Source organism: Otolemur garnettii, unplaced genomic scaffold (genome assembly GCF_000181295.1).
Source record: "Otolemur garnettii isolate 467f Iridium unplaced genomic scaffold, OtoGar3 scaffold00302, whole genome shotgun sequence".
In the NCBI taxonomy this organism is placed as follows: Eukaryota; Metazoa; Chordata; class Mammalia; order Primates; family Galagidae; genus Otolemur; species Otolemur garnettii.
This window is the reverse complement of record NW_003852697.1, coordinates 40,398-58,369: the sequence shown is the minus strand read 5'-3', so window position 1 is coordinate 58,369 and position 17,972 is coordinate 40,398. Positions and strand designations below refer to the sequence as shown.

The 17,972-nt window shown below is 46.1% G+C and overlaps 1 protein-coding gene across 3 annotated transcripts in view; it reads left to right on the top strand.

Moving 5' to 3' along the window:
• Positions 1–16,037, top strand: part of INSR (insulin receptor) — a 152,555-nt gene extending 136,518 nt beyond the window's left edge. For 2 of the 3 annotated variants that reach the window (XM_012813799.2, XM_023508979.1), the window contains 9 exons: positions 708–867; positions 1,564–1,666; positions 2,870–2,937; positions 5,308–5,552; positions 6,420–6,530; positions 6,621–6,780; positions 7,812–7,941; positions 8,564–8,698; positions 11,089–16,037. In XM_012813799.2, coding sequence (XP_012669253.2) covers positions 708–867; positions 1,564–1,666; positions 2,870–2,937; positions 5,308–5,552; positions 6,420–6,530; positions 6,621–6,780; positions 7,812–7,941; positions 8,564–8,698; positions 11,089–11,443 — 1,467 coding nt within the window. In that variant the 3' untranslated portion in view covers positions 11,444–16,037. The remainder of the gene's footprint in view (positions 1–707; positions 868–1,563; positions 1,667–2,869; positions 2,938–5,307; positions 5,553–6,419; positions 6,531–6,620; positions 6,781–7,811; positions 7,942–8,563; positions 8,699–11,088) is intronic. The other variant, XM_012813797.2, reaches the window with a different exon arrangement.
• The last annotated feature ends 1,935 nt before the right edge of the window (positions 16,038–17,972 follow it).

The window sequence follows — 17,972 nt, the reverse complement described above, 5'->3', positions numbered from 1 at the left end:
AATAATTAAAAAATAAATAAATAAAATTAAGTCAGGTGGCTCATGACTGTAATCCCTGCTTTGGGAGGTTGAGGCAGAAGGATTGCTTGAGGACTGGAGTTTGAGGCCAGGCTAGCCTATGTAGCAAGACCCTTTATATACAATAAATAAAATAAAATACATTTTTTTAAAAAAAGAATATTTCATGGCAAGTGCAAAGTGAATGGAGTCCAATTTTTCCAGGGCTAAGTTTTATTGGCATTCAGCCAAGCCCATTTGTGGATGTTGTGAAGTTGTTTATGACTGTTTTCATGGTATAATAGCAGAGTTGAGTTTGGGCCTTTTGCTGAGGATATTTACTGTCTGGCCCTTGATGACAAAAGTTGAACAAGCTTCACCTTAACCCTTGGTTTCCTGGCCTATTGCATGAGGCTAATGGCACCTAAACCATGGGTTGTTGGAGTTTTCTGTGAATGATCTGGGCCAGGTACTCAGGAAAGTCAGTTTTTATCTCTGCCCCTGTTTCCTTATTCATATAGCACTATGGTTTTATAAAATTCTGCGACTCTCAAAATGGCTAGGGTGCCCTACTCCGAAAGTACTTTATTGCCTTGATGTCGTCTCAGAGCTGCCTCGATGTCTTCTCAGAGCTGGGCCCTGACTGTGATGTCCCTGCTTGGGGTGGACACTCCCAGTCCAAACTTAGCCGGCCTCCTGCTGTCTTCCAGGAGCTGCACCTCTGCGTCTCCCGCAAGCATTATGCTCTGGAGCGAGGCTGCAGGCTGCGCGGGCTGTCGCCAGGGAACTACAGCGTGCGAGTCAGGGCCACCTCCCTGGCGGGCAATGGTTCCTGGACAGAAGCCACCCATTTCTACATGACAGACTATCGTAAGTCTCCTCAGCAGTTTTGACTGATCGGGGATGTACTTGGCACTGGCCATGGTAGAACATTGTAGAGATGAACTGGGGAAGCTACAGGTGGCCCTGGACTCCTGGGCCCACTGCACAGTGCTGTGTGGGTGGGGCAGGATGCTTGCTCACTCTGAGCCTGCACTTGCTCATCTGTATGTATATGGAGATAGTAATTGGACCCACTGCAGAAGGTGGAGGGAGATTTCAGTGCTGGCACAGGGCACCTCTGATGAACACATTAGTTTCTGTTACTAACATCTCCTTCTTTGCTATTAGAATTTTTCTTTTGCTAAAGGTAACATTGGCGTTGGGACTAGCTATGTAATAATTTGCAGGGCACAGCGCCAAATAAAAATAAAGAGCACCTTGCTTGAAAATGATTAAGAATTTTGAGGGAACAGCATGGCATTAAATTGTGTGACCGCCTGGGTTGCATGCCTGTGAAGCCAGCCCAGGGTGGGGACGTGAGAAGGCTGCCTGTGGGCAGTGGTCTGGGGAGGTGGGCTACAGTGTGCTTCCAGAATGCAGAGCCAAATGACATTTTGCAGCTGTTGGAAAATAAGGATCCAGGAGACTAGCCCACTGTTTTAGGCATGGATTTGACTTTTGCTGTGGGCTTTGAGGTGAAAGCATTTTTATATAAAACATATATATTTTCTTTTTCTATTTCAGTAGATGTCCCATCAAATATTGCAAAAATTATCATTGGCCCCCTTATCTTTGTCTTTCTCTTCAGTATTGTGATTGGAAGTATTTATATATTCCTGAGAAAAAGGTGAGTACAGTGGTGTGCTGGTAAATGGTTAACAACCAGCTCTCTGGGGAAAAAGTATGTCTAGATATAAGTATAGGTATATTTGAGTTCATTATAAATTTTACTGATAGAGGATGTGTAACATGCAATTTAGGGGTAATAAGATGATACAATATGCAGTAATCTTTACATTAAATCCACTCTTACTAGCCAGTTGATTCTCACTGAATGCTTTTGTTGATTTTTTCCCCTCAAACCTTTTATCCATGATCAACCTATGGATGCAATTGATGAATGAGTTTACCTCTGTCGTGAATGCTGATTATGTTTCTAATTTACCTGGCAGAGTAAGACAAAAATGATATGATGTGTATTTTCATTAATGATATGAGCAACTTCTTTGCTGAATTGGATAAGAACTTTTTTTAAATGCTGTAAAAACATTTTCTTTATTTTTTTAAGTGCCATTTTCAATGTCTTCACTGCAGACATTGAAAGTTTAAACATTTAAGTTTAATTTGCACAATTAGACATTTTTCTCATCACTTTCTCAAGCCTGGACAAATGGGCAAAACAATACATCCAGTCCCAGTTTGTAGCATTTGCTGATTTCTGTGGTGCAAAGATTCCCACCATGGACTGTTTCAGCCTGTAGACTGAGATGTCACTGCGTGCAGAGCTGGCAATATGTACACAGTAGCTCACCATTATATCCGATTTCTACCATATGATACAATGTCATAGCAAATTAGATAAATAGCCTCAAACACTTTAATATTTGGTAAAATGCAGTATGAGACCTAGAGAGTGATGAGTTTCAAACATTTATTGCCTTTGCTTTTAGGATAATTTATTAATAAATTGTACATTTTTAAAGATGGTTGTATTTAGTAACCAACTGGCAAATTTCCTGAAAAGTTAACATATGTTTCTTGCTAGCTTCAGAGCAGTACTAGGTTAGTAGCTTTTAGGTGTTACATGGATGACCATAAATTGTATTAATAGCCACTCGGGGAGGGATGGTTGTTCCCATGTTGATGCATTTAAGTAGCATGTCTGACGGGCTTCCACACAAAAGGTACGTGTCCCTCGTCCCCACCTCCAGACTGCATTCAGGGCCACAGGGATGCTGCAGGGAAAGACTGCCCCTTACCTTGGGGAGCTTTGTTTGTGACTTCTTTCTGGAGGCCTGTGGAAATTCAAGCCTTGCTTATTCTCTTCCAGGCAGCCAGATGGGCCACTGGGACCACTGTACGCATCCTCAAACCCAGAGTACCTCAGTGCCAGTGATGGTGAGTATGGGATCCTCCGTGGGTGGCCACTGAGTGCTGTCTGGCTTCTGCCATCATCAGCAAGTAAGAGTGGAGGGCTACCGTCCTGGGAGGCCAGGGAGGCCAGGGAGGCCTTGCTTCATGTGAGCCACATCCAAACTTGCTGTCTCTGCTGGGAGCTGGGAAGGCATGAACCAGGAAAGAGATGGGCTTCTAGGGACACCTGTGGCATCTGCACAGGGTGGGAGTGAAGAACTGACACTCAGATTGCCCTCGATTATTCCAAAGGACAGGGAGCAACCCCTACAGAGAAAGCTCACCTGTCCCTTCAGAGGTGACAGTATTGGTTGTGTTACAAGTTTTTTTTTTTTTGCAGTTTTTGACCGGGGCTGGGTTTGAACCCACCACCTCCTGCATATGGGGCCGGCACTCAACTCCTTTGAGCCACAGGCGCTGCCCTGTGTGACAAGTTTTTAAAGTGTATCATGCATCCAGAATCACAATGTGACTTTCTGGGCACAGATATGACTGCCCAGTAGGGTGCTCTGTGCGTGCGTGCGTGTGTGGTGTGTGTGTGTGTGTGTGTGTGTGTGTGTGTAGAGGGGGTTTTCAAGCTTTGTTATAATCTGGTATGAAAAGACATGGAGACATGGAAATGACTGCCATGAGGAAGGAGTGTTATAGCCACAGATTCTTACAACCAAGGCCCAGCACACCATGCCAGTGCCTGTGAGGAAGCACCAGGTCTGTTGGGAGGCAAAGAAAGCTAGGAAAACATGATTAAGAGCCTTTTCTGTATTTTTTGCAGGAAAAGCAAGGCAAGGCAGAGGGAGTGGACATAGGATTGGCTAGTTTGAATAACTGCAATGGGCTCTAGGGTAGAGGGACTGTCCTCAGTTTGCTGCCTGATCCTGGGGAGATGGCCTGGAGTATGAGAGCCCACTAAGAAGGGCAGCTGGACATAAGAACTCTGGATTGATTTGTCTGCATTTGAAAGGTTGAGTCCTTTACCGTCTCTGGCCTAGCACCAGAGGGGCACCCATCTCTCCAGTGCCAGAGGAACCACAGAGGTCCAACCATCAGAATGAGAAGCTTGCAAGTGTGGTGATTATAGGCTGGAGCATTGATGAGGGGCCTGTTTATCTGCATGTAGAAATGGAGAAGCTGGATCTTAGGCTGCCCTTGTGTTCCAGAATAAGGAGAGAGGCATGTAGTAGGGGCTGCAGCAACAACTTCCCCACACCAAGCAGATGTGAGTCCATCTGGGTGCAGGCTCCCATCTGGTCAGACATCTCTGCATGAGTCCTGTGTGACTGCATCAGTTAGTTGTGGCTGCTGTAACAAAAAACAATAGACGTGGTGGTTGAGACAACAAACGTGTGCTTTCTCATAGTTCTAGAGCATAAAAGTCTGAATTCAAGGCATCAGCAGCGTGGTTCCTTCAGAGGCTTTTCTCTCTGGCTGACAGACACCAGTTTCCCTGTATCCTCACATGGTCATCATCCCTCTGTGCCTGTCTGTGCCCAAATCTCTTCTTCTTAAAAGGACACTAGTCCTGTTGGATCAGGGCTCACCCTAATGACCCCTTTCACTTGATTATCTCTTTAAAGGCCCTATATGTAGTATGTGGGTCATTATGAAAGTTTTGAGATACACAGAAATCAAGAAACACACCGACAAGCTGAGCAAGTTCAAACTTGCACAGGTGAATCAGAAAAGACACTGTTGACTGTGTTTCTTGGAAGTGAAATAGTGTATCCATATACAGTCACAGTTGTAGGTACCAGGGGGTTCAGATGGCAACATCTAAATTTGGTTGAGGGCCCACAATTCAGGCCATAACTGTGAGGGTGCAGAGGAAGGCAGGAAACATTTTGACCTTTCTTATGAGCCCTTCATGCATTTGTCTGAGAATCACTTGTGTGACAACCCATGTCAAATTTAGTGGCTTAAAACAGCCACCATTTATTAGCTCAGAATTTGGTGAGTTAGCTGCATTGGCTGGGTTCAGGTGGGTGGTTCTTCTGGTCTTGCCTGGACTCACTCAATGTGGCTGCATTCTGAAGAAAGAATAGCCTCAGATGGAAGATAGTATCATTCAGTTGTTAGGGTCTGAAATCACACAAGAAGGGTATAGGTGCAGGCTTAGCTTTTAGCTGGGATCCTGGACTGGTTGTGGCTCCTTCCTGAGCCTCTGCCATCTTCTCCATGGATGCTGAAAGACGCCTGTTCTGTTCTCAGCTATATGCCTAGTTCTGGGACAGGTCCTGGATTACAGGTGTCACTTAATAAATGTTTGCAAGGGTGGTTTTAGAGAGGGCTCAGGTGAAAGGTGGCTGGGGACCCCCTAAGTGATTGGCTCATAATACTATGTAGATAAGTGAAAAATAGTGTTTCCTTGTTCTGTGTATGTGCCGGACGAGTGGGAGGTGCCTCGAGAGAAGATCACCCTCCTTCGAGAGCTGGGACAGGGTTCCTTTGGCATGGTGTACGAGGGCAATGCCAGGGACATCGTCAAGGGTGAGGCGGAGACCCGAGTGGCAGTGAAGACTGTCAATGAGTCGGCCAGTCTCCGGGAGCGGATCGAGTTCCTCAATGAGGCTTCAGTTATGAAGGGTTTCACCTGTCATCATGTGGTAAGTCTGTCGGGGTTGAGGCCCTTTTCTTTGACCCCTGTCCCCTGTTGCAGACCCCTGCCTGTCCCCTACTCCACTAAGCCTTCTGTCCTAAAGATGTGTTTTGGGGGGGGTTGTCATTCCCTTCCGATTCCCTTCCCAATCCCTTCCTCTACCATCTCCTGGAACCAAGCTCTATGGATGTCACATTGCTTTCTAGAATCTTCTATTGTTTTCTGGGATTTTCTCTGTCTTCCCTCTTTCTGGCTCCTTTGTATCCCTGAACCACATGGAGATAGCCCCACTCCATCCACCCTCACTCCTGTACCCCTCCTTGATGCAAGCACATCCTGCCTTTCTGCCCCAGCAAGGGTCCCTTGTTTCTGTTTGGCCCTTGCACACTTTTATTCCTGCCATGCATGTTTGGGGGACACCTAAAGCTCTGCTCTCGTTCCCTGGGGTGGACAAGATTCCTGCCCTCATGGAGCCTCCAGCACAGCAGGTGAAGACCAGCTCCAAATCTAGCGTATTAATTACTTTATATGTTAGGAGAAAATGCTGTGGATGGATGAAAAAAGAAGAGGTGAGGAGGGTTTAAGGGTGTATTTGGGGATGTGAGGCACATGGAAGGGATTAGAGAGTCAGGCAGAGAGAACAGGGCATGCAGAGGCCTGGGGCCAGGAGCACGTGCCGTGTGCTCAGGAGCACAGAGGGCCTGGATTTGTCTTGGTGTGTTGCTGTGTGTGAGCAGCTCTGCTATTTCCCCAGAGTAGTCCAGACCATGCTGCATCCAGGCACACAGTGCTGAGTGACAAATACTGGGAAATCTCTGTGAGTCAGAATGGTCCCTTGGACCCTCACTGCAGAACCCTTACCTCTCCTCTGCAGGTCCGCCTCCTGGGGGTGGTGTCTAAGGGGCAGCCAACGTTGGTGGTGATGGAGTTGATGGCTCACGGAGACCTGAAGAGCTACCTCCGTTCTCTGCGGCCCGAGGCTGAGGTGAGCTGCCTCTAGGTTTCTGGCGGGGCACATGCTTCCCAGCCCGGGGGTGCCAGCACTGCTGAACACTACCCCATGTTTTGACTTTAGAATAACCCAGGTCGCCCTCCCCCAACCTTGCAAGAGATGATTCAGATGGCAGCGGAGATTGCCGATGGGATGGCATACCTGAATGCCAAGAAGTTTGTGCACCGGGACCTCGCTGCTAGAAACTGCATGGTTGCTCACGATTTCACTGTCAAAATTGGAGGTTGGTCTGGCTTTCTGCTTTGAAACGTATGACCCAGTTCAAGTTTGATTTCAGAAGGAGCTTTTCTATAGTGAGTTGCTAAATCTCTTCTGTTAGTGTCAAAGGGCAGGATTCTGGATTAAGATCTCCCAACTGTAATTTAATTGCATTTGTTGACAAACTCACTCACCCGTTCACTTGTTTAGAAAGTAGGCATATGCTTTATGAGTAGCAGGTGCCAGAGTTGCAGGCCTGAACCAGGCACCACTGTCTTTCTGCACATGTGCAGCTTGCTGTTTCTGTCTGCACTATATGGTGCAGTGTGGTCACATGTGGCCATTTATGTTTAATGTAACTAAAGAGTAAAAATTCAGCCCATTAAGGACGCTGGCCATGCTTTGGGCACTCAGCAGCCCCCTGAGCCTAGGGCCTACTGGCCATACTGGGCAGTGTGGGTACAGACCATGTCCACCGTCAGGGCAAGTTCCATCAGACAGTGGTGCTCTGGATAAACAGTAAAATGGTTAATACTTATTCAAGCGAGATAATGAAGTTTGGGCAAAGAGCAGTAAAGGGAATAAAGAGTCCCATGACAGAGGGAAGCTGGGGGGAAAGGGCAGCTCAGCAGAGGTCTCTCTGTAAAGAGGGGACATTTTTGCCAAGATTGTCAGGATGGACTAAATGAGAGCATGCCCAACAAGGGCACAACATGTACAGAGGCCTCTTGGTTGGAAGGATGGCTGACGTGATGGGAATAAAATGAAGGTAGATGGACTAGAGCAGAGTAAGATGCAGGTCAAGGGGAGAGGCTGGACCCAGACCCAGAGGGCCTTGTACATTGCAGTGAGCACACACCCACCTGGGGAGGGTGAGGACACACACATTCACCTGGGGCAGGTGAGAACACACTTGGGGAGGGTGAGAACACACATATACACACTCACCTGGGGCAGGTGGGCCCCTCCAAGGGTTCTGTGAGGAATGGGGCAGTCAACATGGCAGACATTAGGGCCACAGGTGGAAGATAGAGCATGTGAACTGTTTGTTGTCAGACTTTGGAATGACCAGAGACATCTACGAGACCGATTACTACAGGAAAGGGGGCAAGGGCCTGTTGCCCGTGCGGTGGATGGCACCAGAGTCTCTGAAGGATGGGGTCTTTACCACTTCTTCTGACATGTGGTAAGTTGTACATGGGTTGGTGACAGATGCTGGGTCCGAATTCCTGGTGACACTGCTAGTGTGACCAACAAGAGGGGGTAAAGAAAGCCTGCCTTCCTCGTGGGCTCCCTGCCAAGGAAATGAAGTGGTTTCCTATCCAAGGACCCTTCACAGCTACCCTTACTCTTTGAGACTAACCTTAGAGGCATTTTTGATCTGCATTGTGAATTGTTTTATTAACTAGCCAAACAGGTTCTAGCAAACCAAAAAGGTATGTGTGTGTGTATGTGTACACAGGATGTGGGTTTTTTGTTTTTTTTTGAGACAGAGTCTCACTTTGTCACCCTCTGTAGAGTGCAGTGATGTCATAGCTCACAGCAATCTCAAACTCTTGGGCTCAAGTGATGCTCTTGCTTCAGCCTCCTGAGTAGGTGGGACAATAGGCACCCACCACAATGCCTGGCTATGTTTAGAGATGGGGGTCTTGCTCTTGCTCAGACTGGTCTTATACTCATGAGCTTAGGCAATCCACTGCCTTGGCCTCTCAGAGTGCTAGGATTGCAGGTGTGAGCCACTGTGCCTGGCCCACTTGTGGATGTGTTTTAGTGGCTTCTTTGTTACTATTCACAACTGTCATTGGCAGGTCCTTCGGCGTGGTCCTTTGGGAAATCACCAGCTTGGCAGAGCAGCCTTACCAAGGCCTATCTAATGAACAGGTGTTAAAATTTGTCATGGATGGGGGCTACCTGGATCAACCTGACAACTGTCCAGAGAGAGTGTAAGTGCCGAAAGGGTGTAAGTGTGTGAGGTGCTGCTGTGCTAAGGCTTGCCTGCCATGTGTACACTCACATGTGTGTTTGTGCATGCAGGGCGCATCTCCACACACGTGCTTGCATTTGCACATTGCATTGTGTGCTCAGCTGTGTTTGTGTATTGTGTCTATCTGCATGTGTATGTTTACACATCAGACCATTATATGCCCGCCTGTACCCGTGTCTTTGCATGAATTTAGTTTCATATCATGTATCTTAAATGTCTACTTATGCTTGCATATCATTATGCTGTGTGCTTGTGTTTTCATACCAGATGTTCATGTGCACACTTGGGTTTGCAAGTCATGTCTTTATATGTATGTTTTTATTGCATGTTGTATCTTTAGAAGGTTGTAAAAGAAACCACAGCGGTGGTTACCATGGGAGAAGGGAACTGGGGAGCTGGGTTAGGAGAGGAGCCTGTGTTTTAACTGAAACTGTTTATTCTTTTATATACTTAAATTTTGTCAGGTGCATATATTACATGTCCCTCACACCCAGAATATTTTTGTTTTACATTTTTATTACAGAATCAAATGAACAACACATACACACATACCATTAAACATCTGGAAAATTTTTGGAAAACTGTAATATCACTAATGATCTGATAAACATGGAGTGAATAACAGAAAGCATTATCTTCCTGAATTAGAAAACAAAAGGAAAGGAAAATATAAAGAAAGGGAGTTTTGATATGTAGCACAAGTTATGGTATGACTCGAAAATCTTTCTTATCACCTCATGCTTGCTACTCAAAGCAATGTTAGTTAAAGTTGGAACAAAAACCATTGAAAATGATCTAAATATCCAACATATGAGAATTGCTAAGCAGATTGATAAATTAATATGATGTAGCAATTGGAATTTCAGTGATGCTTATGAAATTTTATAATTTGGTGGATAAACTTATGTTGAAATATTAAGTGTCTATTTCATTTCTAAATATGTCCAGGTAGAAAGGACCAAAGGTCACAGCTGAAGGACAGCTGTACATGAGGTGTATTTTTTTCTACATTTGTGTGTGTTTTCTAACTTTCTACAATAAGCATTTATAACATATTGGTGTTTATGAAGAAAAATTTTTGTTCTCCCGAAAGTTCACATAGGGAGGACATTTTAATGCTTTATTGTCCAAAGTATATCAATCAAGAAAACCTACTATGAAGAAATCTTTTATGAACAAAAAGTGTAAAGCACAGTTATTTGGAAACTGAGCAAAATATTCCTAACCATTGCCTCATAAAGTTCCTTCCCTAGCCAAGCCAGTTAGCAGAGAGATTAAGTAGGTGCTAGGGCAGGAGATTGAAACCTTTTTCTGTAAAGAGCTATATTGAAACTAACTTGAGCTTTGTGGGCCATGTGGTTTTCTGTCTGTGCTACTGAACTCTTTGATTATAGGTCAAAGGCAACCACAGATGTTACATAATTGAATGGGTATGACTATGTGCTGATAAAACTTTATTTACAGAAACACTTAGGGGGCCGGGTTTGGTCTGAGGGCTGGAGTTTGGCAACTCCTGCCCTAGAAAAAGTTATAGCAGAGAAGGAGAGGGGTCCAGTTGAAAACAAAAGCTCTCAGTTCTGAGTGTTTTTGGCTGAGTAATGTGGTCACCTGGAGGTTCTGGAGCAGCCCTTGAGGCTGCAGGGGTGGGTCCTATGTGCTGCTAGTCATCAGCAAGTCTTCTTCAGGCAGGTACTATGTGGCTCACTAGGCAGGGACTCCTCCCATGATGAAGCCCCCTTCCACCATCCTCTAGAAAGTGTGGGCTGGACCTGCAAGAGCAGTGGCCAGTTGGAGCAGGGTCTCTATGTCCAGTCCACACAGCTGCACCTGCATTCCCAACACTGAAGGTTCTTTACATCTACAAGAATTGCTGGTGGGCACAGGAAAGCATTTACAAGCAGCCCCAGGTGGGAATGAAACTTTTATGAATTGCACCAAATTGCAGGAGATGTCAGAGGTATCTAAAATGGTAAACTACACTCAGTGCTGCCTGGAACAAAAGAGACAGACAGCCGTTTCCAAAACTATCTTCTGACACCCCTTGAATCGCTCTTTCTGCCTGCACAGTGGCTGCTGCTGTCATCTGGGGGTGCCAGCAGCAGGGGCCTGGGAGGAGTGGGAGGGGCCGAGGCCCAGCCTCACCACTGACACCTCCTGCAGACTTGTCCCTCTGCCCTAGGGCACGGGGGTGGGTGGGTGGGTGGGGAAGGGGCGGGAGAGTGGAAGCGGCCCAGGCTTGAGCTGACGTGTCCCTCTGCCTCCCTCTGCCGTGTCCCTCTGCCGCCCAGCACTGGTGAGGGGGAGGGGCCGGGGCCCAGCCTCGGGCTGACTTGTCCCTCTGCCCCACAGCACGGACCTGATGCGCATGTGCTTCCAGTTCAACCCCAAGATGCGGCCAACCTTTCTGGAGATCGTCAACCTGCTCAAGGACGACCTGCACCCTAGCTTCCCAGACGTTTCCTTCTTCCACAGCGAGGAGAACAAGGCTCCTGAGAGTGAGGAGCTGGAGATGGAGTTTGAGGACATGGAGAGCGTCCCCCTGGACCGGTCCTCACACTGCCAGAGGGAGGAGGCTGGGGGCCGAGAAGGAGGGTCCTCGCTGGGCCTCAAGCGGAACTATGAGGAGCACATCCCCTACACCCACATGAACGGGGGCAAGAGAAACGGGCGGATTCTGGCCTTGCCTCGCTCCAACCCCTCCTAACAGCGCCTCCCGGGTGGGGAAGGGGTCTCATCTTCACTTTCTCTGGTTTGAAAGCCTCCGGAAAGCTCAGGATTCTCACGACTCTGCCACGATGTCAAGCAGAGCTCAGAACACGTCTCTGCTCATCTTAGAACTTCAGGACACACTCATCTGGTTGCCAAATTGACTTGTTGTCAGAGGCTTTAACTCGGGGAGTAGAGGGGAGGGCTTTCCACAGCTGCTACCCTTTTGGCAACGACAGTTTCAAACCAGGATGTGTTCTATTTCTTTTCTTTTTCTAGAAGATTGAAAGAAAGTACCTGTTTTTATAGATTTTTTTTTTTTCTGGTATCTGAGCTGCAGTATAAAAGATAAAACTTCTTTGTGGAACAAAAGTTTGAAAAGAAAAAACAAACAAACAAACACCCACAACCCTGTCCCAGGAGAATTCCAAGCTTTACAGGGTGTGCTTAAGAAGGTTGTTTTTTTTTCTTTTCCTCATCCAGGCTGAAGGATTTTTTTTTTCTTTACAAAATCAGTTCCTCAAATTGACCAACAGCTGCTGCTTTCGTACTTTTGATAAGGGCCTGCAGTCCCGCTGTGTGCCCACATGTGCAACGAGTACGTGTGTGTGTCCAGGGTAGACATGGCTGGTGGGTGTGCATTTGCAAAGTGTTCTGCTGAGTTGAGGCTTTGGGAACCAGATCATGAAGGTTCTCTGTACAGGAGCTCAGGTCCTTTCTCTCCTTCCTTCCTGCCCACTGGGAGACTGTGCCCTCACCAGATTCCTCTTGTGTCAGAAGTCTATCCTCAGGTTTTTCCCTCCCTTCAGGTTAGTGGGGAAAAAATGTTTTCTGGGAGCTGAGGGAGGAACATTTACTTTGGAGTGATTCTGGATCTTTTTAAGACCAAACAAAGCCAGGACATTAAAAAGAAAAAAAGAAAGAAAGAAAGAAAGAAGAAGAAGAAGAAGGAGGAGGAGAGAAGAAAAAGGAAAGGAACAAGGAAAAAAAAAAAACAGAACTGAGATGACATAGAGTTTGAGAATATATTTGTAACATATTTAATTTTTAAAAATTCTCTGGCATTAGCCTCATAAGTTATTGACTATTCCCGGCCGGGGAAAGGGGAGAGTGGCCATGGCCATGAGGTGATCTGCCTGTGTGGGGGGCATTGAGGCACCCATGGCCTCTTTGTTTGGTCTTAAAGGAATCCATTTTCTGGGAACTAAGCCACATTAGCTGCTAACCCTTTTGGATGTTGTGAGGCCACATTGAGCATGTGGGAAACTAGGTTTCGTGGTCTGCATACCAAGGTCTGCTGTTCAGATAAGCCAGAAACTTCCTAGAGCTGAGCCCACCTTCAAGAATACCTGTGTTCCTCCTCTGGTCCTCTGTGTGCGCCTCGCGTAGCCTTTCTTCTCCTTGTGTGCATGCCCCACAACAAAATCAGATCCCAAAGAGTGCACCGTGGATGGGCTTCGAGAACATCTAAGCAATGAAGGGATATGTGCTGAGAATAATACCTCTTGGGCTCAGCCACCCTTGGAGCATCGGACAGTCCTCAGTACCGAACTCCCAGAAGCTGCTGTGGTGTCTGAGGGGAACTCTTAGGATGTTGCAACCCCTGAGAGAGTAGAGTCTGAAGGAGAAGCCATGATGAAAGACCTTCGCACTACGGAGAACTTCTGAGTGGGTGTGAACCTGCAATTTCCTCTCTTTTTGCAAAAAGAACCACAGCTGCTCAAATAAAGAACATGGTGAACTCTTTACTTTGGTTCAGTCAAAATCAACACTCAACGGGTTATTCCTGATGCATTTTCTCACAAGTGTGAGAGCTGATTGTTTCCTTTTCTTAAAAGTTGCGGATTCTGAGAGCAGGATAGAGACATCATGGCAATCTCTGAGCCCTCTCCATTTTTGATTAAGAACACAGGTAGACACAAATACCAATCGTCTGTTGCTATCTTATTTATATAATTTGAGAAATTTCGGCATAGAAAATAACTGCTGAGAGCCTCAGTGATTGGGTACAAGAAACAAGAGTACAGAAATTATTTTTTGCCAAATTTATTTTGTAAATAAATAGGAAGGTCTATACGTAAATGATAAGCCCACGTAGATCTAGGTATTTTATTCTTTTCATAGTAAATTTGTAGTGGCTGTATACTATACTAGCAGCAATTTTCACATTTTTCTAATTCAGAAAGGTTTTCTTATATTGGGGGAAAAGTATTTATTTTAATATATAAAATCACTCAAAATCACTCTCGTAAAAAATGGAGCACATGTTAAATTTCTATCAAAGAGAAATAAACAGGTGAATGTGGGGTAATGATTTTTTTTTTTCAGCACAGTCTACCTCAGTGTATTGTTAGGACATGGCTCAGTAATGGATGTGTTTGAGACTTCAGAATCCTACCTGAGTCCCACTTGAATCAGAGAAATGCGATCAGTTGATTCCGAACGCTAGGGGCCAGGAAGAATTTTGAGTGAGGGAGTCAGATGGAGAAGGTGTTGCCTTTGTATGAGCATAGATCCTTTTTTTCTTGGTTGGTAATATTCTTCTCTGGGTTTAATCTTCCTTTTTTTTTTTAAACTTTAAATCCTCCATCTATTAATACCATCGCCCACAAACGTAGGCCCAGTTTCAGGCTGTCCTGATTACTGACTTCCACTTGATGTCCTTTCTTTCTGTGCATCTCATCTGCTGCAGAGAAAGGGCCAGCATTCTCACTTGTCCCCACTGAGCCCCGGCCCGGGGCTCTCTGATGGTGTATTCCCACTGTTTTTGAGCCAATGATGCTCTTTGGGGGCAGAATGAGTTGCATACATGGGCATCTCACACACACTGAATGCAGTGTCTCCTTTTATTCTCCAAATGGGAAGGGGACATTTTGGGAAATCCCAGTCCCAAACCCAACAAAACCTTGGACCCCCATGTGGAGGTTTGAGTGACCTTAAGCGGAGACTGTTTGACCTTGTGTGACTTTGAGAATCCCCATGAACATCTAGCAGGGCTGTGGTCATACTCACCAGACTTTGGGGCTCTTGTTGTAATTTAAGGCACCGCCCTTGCTGACTCATCCTTCTCCACCTGTCCTGCGGAGAGGGGTAGAGTGTTGGGCCCACCCTGTGCAGATAAGTTTCACTGATTTTATGTAACTGTCTCTACTGCCACAGTGAAAAGAACAAGCAGCCATTGGGTTGCAAGCCTTCTTTGGGATTAGAAAATATTGACTTTGCAACAGTAGAATAGAACTTTTGTCCTAGAAAATCGTGCTTGTCCTGGCAGTTCCAAAAAAAGACAACAAAACCAACTTAAAGTGACAATTTTTGCTGTTTGTTTTTGAAGATGTCTCACTATTGGTAAAATCCTTTTCATTCAAGTGGTGAGATGCATGGAATAGTTTCTTCTTCCTGGAGGAGTATCCCAAACACATCACTTTCCCCCGATCAGTGATGATAAACCGTTTGCATCCTGGGAGCTGACCTATTCCTCTGAAATCTGAGGGAGGAGAAAGCACTGCTGGTTTCTCTGGATATAGGCTAAGAAAAAGATTGAGAAACAATGTAGGAATTGACACAAAGGCCAGCACATCCATTCCTGGGGCCAACTGATGGACAGACGTTTGGCTGTATCCTGCCTGGGCAGGTGGCCAACCATGAAGCATGCTTATTGAATAGTGAAGGGTTTATTTGCTATAACACTAGTCAATGCCATTAAGGCATAACATGTGCTGATTGTCTTGGTAAACGAATGAATGTTCAATGGTCCCAACAACAAATCATTTTTCTACTTCATGGTGGGTGGACGTTTAAAGTTAAATGTCCTTTAGATGCCACCTGGTGAGTCCTTCACATCTTAGGTTTTTCAGAAATTGTGGTTTTATTGGGGATGGGGAATAGGAACTGCTGATTTTATTTAAAGGGTGCATGTAGAGCGGTGTCATTTCGGAAAATCTTCAAGAATGTTCTTCAGAATATTAATTTATACCAGAAGTGAGGCTGGGAATGAAAAGAACTGGTGAGCACTTATTTTTTTTGGAGCACACAAAAGAATATGATGGGCTCTGGAGGCTGACACTGAAGGTGAATTTTTCCTTAGAGGTTCCCAAGAGACAGAGGGAAACTGGCTGTTTGAGCTGTCACCTCCTGATAGCCCTCAAGGTCCATAACCAGCATCCAGCCACATTTTTATCTAGGTGTGGGCCACAAAAATCCTTGTTAAAAACCAGGTCATGAATCTGGGGTTGGACCCCATTTGTGAAGGAAGGAATAGTGCCCTTCTCCCCCTGCCCCCCAAAATGAGTGACCTCTGTGCACATACTCACAAACGGCTCGTGTCAAAGTTGCTCCTCGCACCTGTGTGCCTGGGCGGCCTTGGCTCTGTGTGATACCAGGGCAGGATCGGATGTGCTGCCATTTTACAGAAAACAACTCAGAAACACAAAAACCCACCAAAAGCTCAATTATTTTTTTCAATGTTTTCCTATTAGAGCCAAGTAGTACCATGTACAGAATATGCCTTTTTTTTGAATAATGAAATTGTTCTGCATGTAAAATATGAGATAATTACCTGTTTATATTAAAATCCTGATTAAATTATCTGCGAATACTATTGTTTTTGTGTGGCATCCAGGCAGGGACTTGGAGTACATGTGGAGGTACAGGTATGGGCTGGGCTATGTTAAAGGGAAACCTTTTGGAAACTGTGAGCACCTATTTTGAGACAGAACAAACCCGTAGGTTCTTTAGAACATGAAACTGGAGGCTCAATGGTTGCTCCCAGCAGAGCTGAGGTTCACAGGTATATTATCTGTGCAGCCAAATGGACACTTTAAATATTTCACTATTTGTATACCAGGTGGGAAGTGACTGCTTCTCGATGGGTTCCCAGACACCCCATGGTCCAGTCACTAAGGGGCTCACTCCAGTGATCCCAGTGGATCTCCAATAGCTTGCTCTACTCCACCATGTTGGGAACTTAGATGTTAAACATTTCCAATGTCAGCCTGGAAGTGAAGACTTGTCCCCAAGTTGAACGGGCAGGTGAGTGGCCAGGGGCAGACCACGGATTCAAAGGGCTTTGAACAGCCTTCCCTGAGCTGAACATGAGGTATAGTGGGTAAGAAGACAGACTCCACACCTTTGTGTGCCTTGTGCTTTTTTTTTTTTTTTTTTTTTTTGAGACTGAGTCTCTGTTGTCCAGGCTAGAAGGCAGGGACATTGTCATAGCTGGCAGTTACCTCAAACTCCTGGGTTCAAAAAATCCTCTCCCTTAGTCTCCCAAGTAGCTGGGACTACAGGCACCTGCCACAACCCCTGGCTAACTTTTTCTGTTTTTGGTAGAGACAGGTCTTACCAAATCTCAGGCTGGTCTTGAATTCCTGAGCTCAAGTGATCGTCTTTCCTCAGCCTCCCAGAGTGGTGGGATTACAGGCATGAGCCACTACATCTGATCTACCTCATGTGGTTTTTGTGTTTTTTTTTTTTTTTTTTTTTTTTTGGCCGGGGCAGGGTTTGACCCTGCCACCTCTAGCAAATGGGGCCGGTGCCCTACTTCTTTGAGCTATAGGCGCCGCCCCCTTCATGTACTAGTTTTTGCTGTATAACAAATGGCCTCAGAACTTAGTGGCTTAAAATGGTAACCATTTATTCTTACGGTTCTGTGTATTCACTAGGTGGTTTTTCTGGCCAGAGCCTCACTGCTGTGTCTGAGGTCTCTGCTGGAGCGGCCAGGCTTGGTCATTTTCCAGGAGGCTAGCTCAGGTTTGTACACATGATGGGGGAGGCAGTGTGCCCAGCAGGAAGAGACAGCAAGTCCCAATATGGAGACACTTTCCAAACTTCTGCTTTCTGTGGCGTTTCCTGCATCCCCTGCCTTGAAGTAAGTCACATGCCATAGCTAGAGTCAGCTCGAGAGAGGACCAACCGAGGGTGCAGGTGCAGACATGAGAAGTACAGCAAGAGGGGCCAGTGCTGCTGTGAAGTGTCTACACTTCTCACTTTACCCTTCTGTTATTGAAGGCAATAGGACTTCTTCCATATGACCACAGTGATAAATGAGGTAACGGTGATTTTCCACCTTCCCTAGCATGACCTTCACATGCCCCAAAGTTCTCCATTCTCTGAGAAATCGATGCCATCGCTAATTAGCAGGGGTGGCAGCCTGAACCATGCCTTCCTGGGTTTGTGAAATTCAATATATGCCTGAGGGAAATGGAAAAAGTTTTCCTAAGGAAAGATTTCTCAAAGGATGCTTTAGACTGCCATTTATACAGAGTGTGTCGGGCCCTGGCCTGAGTTTCAAGAATCTGCCACTAGGCTCCTGGGACGTCCTCCTGGGACTTGGGTCTCACAGAGGTGGCTAAATAGACCCTGCGTGTCAGTGCCTCTGGGTGTCTCTGCAGGCAAAACTTAGGCAAAAGCCTGCCCCTCACTGCCATGGTGTGTCTGCGTAGGCCACACTCAGGCTGGAGCCTGCCCCTCAGTGCCATGGTGTGTCTGCGTAGGCCACATTCAGGCCTCAGCCTGCCCCTCAGTGCCAC